The sequence below is a fragment of the Bison bison genome, unplaced genomic scaffold (assembly GCF_000754665.1).
Source record: "Bison bison bison isolate TAMUID 2011002044 unplaced genomic scaffold, Bison_UMD1.0 scf7180017864256, whole genome shotgun sequence".
Taxonomy (NCBI): domain Eukaryota; kingdom Metazoa; phylum Chordata; class Mammalia; order Artiodactyla; family Bovidae; genus Bison; species Bison bison.
In genome coordinates, this window is record NW_011494828.1 from 2,420,969 (window position 1) to 2,430,455 (window position 9,487).

Below are 9,487 nucleotides of genomic sequence, written 5' to 3' on the forward strand. Positions count from 1 at the left end.
GACTGTTTCCTCATTTACTGAACTAATCCTCTCTCTATGGACAGTGAGGATTCCAGTTGTTTGCCATCACAAGCAGAACCATCATAAATATTCTTATATCCATATCTCTGCGTAGTTGAAGGATAAATTTCTGGAAATGGAATTGTTGAGTCCAGAGATGCTCTCTCTAAAGACTTTTGATGCAAGGATGAAAGAGCTCTTTTGCCAGTGAGGTAGGAAAAGGACCATTTCTCACTCCCCTCAATAACCCTGCGTAATCGTTTTTCTTCGTATTTGCTAAATTGGTAAAAATTCTTATTTTATTGTTTCTGTTTTTATTTCTTTGGTTACAAGGAAGGCTGAGCTTTTTTTGTCATATATCAGACAGCTATTTTTCTCCCTTAATAAGTTGTCTCCTCATTTACTTAGCCCGTGTTTTATTTTTATTTTGGTCATGCTGGGTCTTTGTTGTGGTGTGTGGGCTTCTCTTATTTCAGAGCATGGGCTCCAGAGTGTGTAGGCTCTGTAACTGTGGTGTAATTGAGGTGTGTGAGTTTAGTTTCCCCAAAGCATATGGGATCTTAGTTCCCCAACCAGGGATGGAACCTGAGTCCCCTACATCGGCAGGTGGATTCTTAACCACTGGACCACCAGGGAAGGTCTTAGCTCATCTTTTATTAAGGTGACCATCTTTTTGTTTCTATATAAGAGCTCTTTATATCTTATGGGCATTCTGTTTTGTTTTTATTTGTGCTATTTATTTTTTGGTCAGTTTTGCTATGTCACGTACAGCAAGTTCTTGCCCAGGTTTGTTGTTTGCCTTTTGGCTTTGTTTACGGTATATTCTGTTACACAAATGGTTAAACATTTTATTCTGTCCCATCATTCTCTTCTCCTATATGTCTGCCTTTGGGGTCATGTTTATGGTGCATGGAGTGGGATTCTGTGAGTAAGTGTTGTTGGTAGGTGTCTTGGGTGAGTGTCCACTCAGAAACCTGTAAACCCAAACCTCAGCTCCCGATCTTACATCCAGCTACTGGTTTAACATTCTTTTTTCTTTTCTAGTGGTGCTACGTGGTTTGTGAGATCTTAGTTCCCCAACTAGGGGTTGAACCATGCCCCCTGCAATGGAAGCAACAGTCCTAACCACTGGACCACTAGGGAACTGCCCCCAACTTAACATTCTTACTTGGAAGTCAGCCATATTTTATACCTATCATGTCCCCAGAAGGCTTCCCAGGTGGCTCAGTGGTAAAGAATCCACCTGCCAATGCAGGAGACGTGCATTCTATCCCTGGGTTGGGAAGATTCCCCTGGAGAAGGAAACGTCAACTCACTAAAGTACTCTTGCCTGGGAAACCCCATGGACAGAGGGGCCTGGCATGCTACAGTCTATGGGGTCACAAAAGAGTCGGACATGACTTGGCGACTAAACAGCAGCAACAACAATGTCCCCTCAAAGCCTGGTTTCATTCTCCTCCACTCCTTCCCAGGCCTGCTTCTCTCCAAGAGCTTGCAATTCGGGAAAAGATCCATCTTCACTCAGTTGTTCAGTTGCTCAGACGTGTCCGACTCTTTGCCACCCCATGGACTGCAGTACACCAGGCTTCCCTGTCCTTCACCAACTCCCAGAGCTTGCTCAAACTCATGTCCATTGAGTCGGTGATGTCATCCAACCATCCCATCCTCTGTTGTCCCCCTGTTCTCCTGCCTTCAATCTTTCCCAGTATCAGGATCTTTTCTAGAGAGTTGGCTGTTTGCATCAGGTGGCCAAAGTATTGGAGTTTCAGCTTCAGCATCAGTCCTTCCAATGAATATTCAGGGCTGATTTCCTTTAGGATGGACTGGTTTGATCTTCTTGCAGTCCAAGGGACTCTCAGGAGTCTTCTCCAACACCACAGTTCAAAAGCTTCAATTCTTCGGTGCTCAGCCTTCTTTATGGTCCAACTCTCATATCCATACATGACTACTGGAAAAACCATAGTTTTGACTATTCAGACCTTTGTTGGCAAATTAATGCCTCTGCTTTTTAATATGTTGTCTGGATTTGTCATAGCTTTTCCAAGGAGCAAGTGTCTTAATTTCATCTTCACTCAATAGCCCAGTCCACTTGTCATCTTTTTTGCCCTCTTTTCCTCACATCTTAAAACTAACCTATCAGCAGTCATGTCAATTCTGCCTTCATACCATGTCCTGACTCTGACCACTTCTCCCCACCTCCACCCATCCTGCCTGAGTGGAAAGCCCTTTGGCCCCTGGGCTGGATTCTTCAGTGAATCCAGTCCAGGGATTCTTGACCCTCTGCAGTCTGATCTCTTCTTGACCCTCTGCAGTCTGACCTCCATACAACAGCAAAGTGAGGTTTTAACAACAAATCATGTTATTCAAGGCCATCCAGGAGCTTCCCATCACAGTCAGGATAAAATTCAAACTCTTTACATGGGCCGTGAAGCCCTCTGGGATCTGGCCCCTTCTCTCCCTCCCACCTCGTCTCATCCACTTGCCCCTCTCCCGCTCTGAGCTCCAGCTACCCTGGTTTCCTTGCCGTTCCGCACACGTACCAAGTTGTTCATGCCTCAGGGACTTTGTCCTTGCTGTCCCTTTTACCTGGAAAGTCTCCCCCCACCCCAGTAAAATTCACATGGCTTATTTTGAATATCAGAGAGCCCTTTCCTGACCATATGTTCTAAAACAGCCTCACCTTTCCTCTTGATATGCTCTTCCTCTGCTCTATTTTTCTTCAGAGTACTTATTCCTGTCTGACTTTATTTATATAGGTTTATCGGTTTTATAGCCTTCCCTGCTTGGGAGGTAAATTCTATGAAGGTAGGACTTCCTTGGTGATCCAGTGTTAAGACTCTGCAATTCCACTGCAGAGGGCATGGGTTCAATCCCTGGTCGGGGAACTAAGATACTGTATGCCTCTCAGTGTGGCCAAAAAAATTCCACAAAGGCAAGGACTTTGGTACTTAGTAGGCGGGTGCTTAATGAGTCTCTGCTGAATGAATATGTGTAATATATGAAAGTGTATGAGCGTCAGGTTTGTGTGTAGATACATCTGCTGTGTGGATAGGTATCTGTGAGAATGTGTATGTGTGCAACTGTGGGAATAATGACATTGCATTTGTGATTGTTGATGAATTTGTGTGTATGTGAAGAGTGTCTGCATATGTGTCTGTGCATGAAGTATGTGCGTGCATGTGTGCGTGTGTGTGTGCTATGGATGTTTGGTGATATGTCCACTTCAGTGAGGGTAGGGAGCCAAGACACCTGAACATGGTCTTTCTCTTGTCAAATGGTCCACATTCCAAAACTGACATTTCAGGGCAACACTTGGTGGGCAGAAGGACTGGGAGGGTCCAGAGGAGCCCTGGGGCTGGTGGGGCCCCGGCAGCCTTGTGCTGATCCGAGCCACCTCAGCAGAAGGGATGTGCTCTCCGATGCATTGGCCGCCAAAGAATGAGGCTGAAGTGCTATGGGGTGAAGGAGGCCCTGCATGGGCTGTGTGGCCTCAACATGTCACTGCTCTTTCTCCAAGCCTCAGTAGACTCATCTGTAAATGGAGTTCATTTGCTCTTGGCCTGCTTGCTTCTTGGACACACGGTGAGAATAGAGGGAGGCAATGGCAGTCTGTGTATGGCAGTCATAGTAACAGTGGTCTTAAAGCTGTGTGGTGCATGAGGGTTGTAGTCCACTATCTCACCAGAGCAAATGCCTCAGTGTTCCCAGTCCAGCTCTGGACTTGGTCCCGTGAGCCTCCTTGGCTTTTTGTTGAACAAATAATATGTGTGTGAGGTGCAAATGAATAGGTGCCTGGGTGATTAATGAAGAGATGACCGAATGAAGCAGCAAACAGATTGTTGAATCCCAATGACTAACGTGTTCGAGCATACCCTACATACCAGACCCTATTTATTGTAAAGGCTTCCCTTAATCCTTGCAATAACCCCATGAAATAAGTACTGTCACCCCATTTTGCAGATGGAGAAACTGAAGGTCAGGGAAGTTAAGTGACTTATAAAAGCCAGAAAGCCTGCAGGTGGTTGAGAGTCCAGCTCAGGCAATCTGACTCCAGGGCCCAGAGCATTAAGCCCTACACAAGTCCTGCTGTGTGAATCAATGAATGAGAGGCTGATTGAATAAATAAATAGAGGCAGGAGCCCTTTGGCTCTTAGCTATGGGCAAGGCGGGCCTCTTTTCCATGAGATGGCAGAAGCTCAGGGGTGAGGTGGGCATCCAAGGTCTGGGCCAGGGGTGGTGTCTTCCCCAGGGTAGAGTGTGACCGCATGGCCTCATGTCCCTTCCCTTTCGCCCATCTGCAGGCACATGCCGCAATGCAGCACTACGGGGTGAATGGCTACTCGCTGCATGCCATGAACTCGCTCAGCGCCATGTACAACCTGCACCAGCAGGCGGCCCAGCAGGCCCAGCACGCCCCCGACTACCGGCCCTCAGTGCATGCACTCACACTGGCCGAGCGCCTGGCTGGTAAGGGCCGTTTGTGGGGATGGCGGCTGCAGGGTGGAGGAGAGATCTGGGGGACAAGGCTCTGTCTGGAAGGTGAAGGCAGGAGGGAGCACTGGGAATGAAACTCAGGAAGACCCAGGTCACTTATGGCACAGGGAGATGTCAATTCAAAATCTGTGTGCGTATCCAGACTACCCATGTTTGCCTGGGCCCTGAACCCTGGAGCTGCCCTGTGCCTTCCTTCACATTTCCTTAACAGCCCTCGGGGGGAGGGGCCCAGTAGCCTCTCACAGGTGGAGAGACTGAGGTAGGAGGTAAGGGACTAGCCCAGAGCCTTCCAGCTGGGAAATGCCAGAATGCCCCAGGAGCCACTTCTGTAACAGCGCCCACATTTTGATCACTGATTGTGTGGCCAGGCACGGAGTGAGTTGCTCTTTGTCTCTCTGTGCATCAAACCATTCAACTCCAGTAAAGGGAGGTTATTATCTCCATTGTATGGATAAGGAAACGGAGGCTCAGTGAGGCTAAATTTAGGCAGGGCTGGGGTGGGAGATTAGAATGGGATCTTATGGCTAAAGATCTGAGCTTTGAAGTTGCAGACTTGCCATCATTGTAGGGTCTGCCCACTCTCCTCTCTTCTCTGAACCTCAGCTTCCCCTTTATAGCTGTTCCCCAACAGCTACCATGTTGGGAACATGGTAGGGCCCATTCCATAGGATGGTGGGGACATTACTTGAGATAACACATGTAGGGTATTCAGCAGGGACTAGTGGGTGCTCAGAGGAAATTATTATCCAGGTCCTGTGGGAAGCACCCATGAGGGAGCTCCAGCCTGGTCCCCACTACTCCTGTTCACCCATGGTTGCTCTGCCGTGAGAGTCCCTCAGTGAACATGGGAAGGATTTGATGGCTTGGGTGGGGAACCTAAGTTCCTGAGAGGTGAAGCCACCCACCCCATCCTGTCCCAGGCCAAACCTCAAGCAGCAGATGAACTGCTTTGGGCCTGTGCCAGATGATCCTGGGAGGGCTTTAGGGTACTTCCAGGGAGGCCAGGTGCCCATATACCCATGAGAGGGCACAGCAGAAAGAATGTGGCCAGGATCAAGTGGTGGGGCAGACCAGAGAAGCATGATCAGCTGGGAGGGCTTCCTGGAGGGCATGCGGCAGGAGCCCAGCCTTAAAAGGGTAAGGAAGGGGGACTAGCATGAGAAAGGCACAGAACTAGGATGAGCTGTGAGGCCTGGGCAGGGGATCTGGCCTGACAAGGAGGGGGGGGGCAGCCACCCTGCAAGGCTCTGGGAAGGGCTCAGAGGATGAAACCGAGCCCCTGGTCACCTTCTGTGGATGAGCATCAGTCTCCAGTGTAGGAATGTGTGTGCAGGCCTGCCCGGCTATGGCTGCTTCTCTGGTTTGGAGTGAGTTCCCTGTGCCTGGCCTGGTGGTGACATTATAGATCCTGACCATGCTCCAGAGCTCAGAGAGGAAAGGTCAGGGACACAGGAAGTGGAGTATTCAGTGCTCCCACCACAACTCTAATCTTAAATTAGGAGGAGGCACACGAGCTCCAGGCGGGCCCTCGTATGGAGGCCTTGCTTTCCAGCAGGAGGTTTTGCTGATGGTGCAGACAGCCTGGTCTCCCAGGTGGCAACCCCCTGCCCTCACCTACAGCTCCTGGAGCCAGCAGCAGGAGGCTGAGCTGTTGCTCCTGCACCCAGGGTTCCATTGAGAGGGGTTCTCTCCTTCCCCTTCCCCAGTGTAACCAGCATGAGCTTGGGGCTCAGTCCAGGTTGGGATTAGTGCTGGTTTGTGTGGAGTTCAGGGCTCCCTCTTTACACTGAAGAAGGAGCAGCCCAAAGTCTGAGGCTTTCTGGAGACCCAGCTACCTCCTTCCTCGTTTAGAGTGTTGTGTTGACTTCCCAGTCCCTGAAGTGCAGGCAGCCCTGTGCAAAGGCTGATGCAGCTTGGGTTCCCTTCAGCATAGATAGTCCAGGGCCCACTTATGAGTGATGGGAGGCCGGGAAAGAGAAGTTGACTGTCCATCATCCCAGGACTAGTCAAGCAGAAGAGCAGGAGTGTGAAAGTGAAAGTCACTCAGTCATGTCCGACTCTTTGTGACCCCATGGACCGTAGCCCACCAGCCTCCTCTGTCCATGGGATTCTCCAGGCAAGAATACTGGAGTGGGTTGCCATTCCCTTCTCCAGGGGATCTTCCCTACCTAGGGATTGAACCCAGGTCTCCTGCACTACAGGCAAATACTTTACCAACTGAGCTATCAGGGAAGAGCAGGAGGGTAGATAGCAACCCCAGGCAGATATATATGCTGGGAGATTCACGTTCTCAGCACATGGGCAGGACTGTGGAATCTGTGGTCTACCAGGCCTGTCTCCTCTCCTAGCCTGTGGTGGTGGTTAGTACCTGCTCTCTTTGTCCTTACCTCTTGGAGAAAGCAGCTAGAAGGGCCAAGACTGCACGCAACTAGCCTTTCTGAGGTTGCCAGCCCTGCCAGAGCCAGCCTTTCTGTTGAGGAGATATAAAACCAAGGCCTCAGGTCCTACCATCAGAGATTCATAGGCTGGGATGATGAAGTTCATAGCCAGAGGACACAGGATCAAGAGCCAGTGAATTCCATCTACTTAGTCAGACTCCTCCTAACAAGACCTTGCAGATAGGTCCCAAGCTCACGGCCTGGCTTCTCATGGTCAGTGTGATATTCTGTTGGTATCCAGAATCTAAGGGTCATTGGCTCTTAGAACCTTTGTGACATGGACTTCCAAATTGCCAGCATCTTATTATCTTAGGATAATCTCAGAATGTTATATCTTATTATTTTAGGAATTTATGGATTTTAGGGTAAAGCCAACCCACCCACCTACCCACCTCAAACCAAATAAGGAAGATCCCCCTCAGGCATATTCCTAACAGCCATTCTTAGAGATGAATTAAAGCTCATTGGGCCTGATAGTAACTTCCTACCAAATGGCTCAGATGGTAAATTTAGCGGCTGCCTGCAGTGTGGGAGACCCGGGTTCGATCCCTGGGTTGGGAAGATCCTCTGGAGAAGGGAATGGCAACCCACTCCAGTACCTTTGCCTGGAAAATCCCACGGACAGAGGAGCCTGGTATGCTACAGTCCATGGGGTCGAAAAGAGTCAGACACGACTGAGTGGCCTGATAGTGAATGATAGTGTGGAGTGATCTTGAAAATCCAGCTACATGGAGAGGAAATGGGTGATTTCCATGGGGAAGAGACCAGGGTCTAGCTCTGGCAGGACCACAGTGGGTCAGAGCAGGGTAAGATTTAAAACCTATTTCCCATAATTAAATGGGCCCCCTCTCCTTGCCCTCCAACGGCTGTACATTTCAAGACATCATCTTGGAGGCCCGCTATGGCTCACAGCACCGCAAACAGCGTCGCAGCCGCACGGCGTTCACAGCTCAGCAGCTCGAGGCCCTGGAAAAGACCTTCCAGAAGACTCACTACCCGGACGTGGTGATGCGTGAGAGGCTGGCCATGTGCACCAACCTGCCTGAGGCTCGGGTGCAGGTAAGGCCCAGCTAGACCTTGCAGACAAGCACCAGCCCACTGGCTGGTTTCTCACTGCCCAGGAGCCAGCATTTCAAACTGCACCCGGTGTCTCCATGAATGGCTGCAGTGACAGGAGGGGAGGGAAGGGATTGTGGGTGCGTGTTTCCCAGAGGGCGGGCGACCTTATCCTGCACATCCTCCCTTGGGGAGTACCCTGCTCCATGACTCCGCTGCATCCCCTCCCATTCCTGCGGCCCCTCCTCTCCCGGTTCCCAGGTGTGGTTCAAGAACCGCAGGGCCAAGTTCCGGAAGAAGCAGCGCAGCCTGCAGAAAGAGCAGCTCCAGAAGCAGAAGGAGGCTGAGGGCTCCCATGGGGAAGGCAAGACCGAGGCCCCGACCCCAGACACCCAGCTGGAGACTGACCAGCCCCCTAACCGGCCCAGTGGCGACCCCCCTGCTGAGCTTCACCTGAGCCTGTCTGAGCAGTCAGCCAGTGAGTCGGCCCCTGAAGACCAGCCTGACCGGGAGGAAGACCCCCAGGCAGGGGCTGAGGATCCCAAGACTGAGAAGAGCCCTGGGGCTGAGAGCAAGGGGCTGGGCTGCAAGAGGGGCAGCCCCAAGGCAGGTGAGGCTTGGCAGGGGCTATGGGTGGTCTGGGACCCCGCCTAGGGAGAATGGCCAGGTCTAGCTGCCCAGGGGCCTGGCTCTGCCAGAGGTGTCAGAGCAGAGATAGAGTTAACTCTGGACACGTGGCACTGGCCCTGACCCAGAGAAAGGACACGGCCAAGCAGGTCCATGCCAGGTGATCCCCCTTTAGTCGCTGAATCATGGCAAGGTCAAGGGAATTTTTGGGGGAGGGGCTGTGTGGCAGGGGAGGGATACTTGAGGAGCTCAGGGTAGAAGCTATTTATCAGTGCAGTACGTTAACAACAGCACAGATGTACCAGTGCATACTGAGTGAGTGCTATACGAGTACCAGAGATCCCCACATGTGGCAGAGGAGCAGAGCCCTGGCAGGAAGCATTACCTCAGTCACAAACCCTGCATCCAGGCAGGGAGGGGACGGGGCTGTGAGCTGAGAGCTGGAGGGGCAGGGGCACCACAGACAGGCGAGGGAAAGGGGAGGCACAGCCTTGGAAAGAACAAGAATCTTGGGGTGGAACACTTCAGTACCACCCAATTTGCTTATGGCTCAGCCATTCCCTTTGTCAGTCTGATTCTGTTGTAGCGATTTTGAGAGTCAATAGAACTCTTTTGTCCCACCAAACCCAACAAACAGCAAAAACCAAAACAAGAAAAGGAGACTCCCTAAGATGTCAGACATGAGGGCCCTGGCAGAGTCCATGCCGTCAGGAAGCTTGGGTTCCTCCCTCCCAGGATTCTGGGGACACCCGGGCTGAGATGGGTGGATATGATTTCAGCCACAGCCCGTCTTGTCTACAGTGCCAAGTGGGAGGCGAGGCCGGGGGAGCCCCTCCTGGCAGACCAGCACCCTTGTCCTGAGTCCCCGGTTC

The 9,487-nt window shown here is 51.3% G+C and overlaps 1 protein-coding gene across 2 annotated transcripts in view; it reads left to right on the forward strand.

Moving 5' to 3' along the window:
- Positions 1-4,304: 4,304 nt before the first annotated feature.
- DMBX1 (diencephalon/mesencephalon homeobox 1) overlaps positions 4,305-9,487 on the forward strand; it is a 6,055-nt gene continuing 872 nt past the window's right edge. Inside the window, exons 1-4 of one of the 2 annotated variants that reach the window (XM_010847877.1) lie at positions 4,305-4,467; positions 7,813-7,991; positions 8,250-8,598; positions 8,982-9,000. In XM_010847877.1, the coding sequence (XP_010846179.1) occupies positions 4,314-4,467; positions 7,813-7,991; positions 8,250-8,598; positions 8,982-9,000 (701 nt within the window). In that variant the 5' untranslated portion in view covers positions 4,305-4,313. Of the gene's footprint in view, positions 4,468-7,795; positions 7,992-8,249; positions 8,599-8,981; positions 9,001-9,487 lie in introns of both variants that reach the window. The other variant, XM_010847876.1, reaches the window with a different exon arrangement.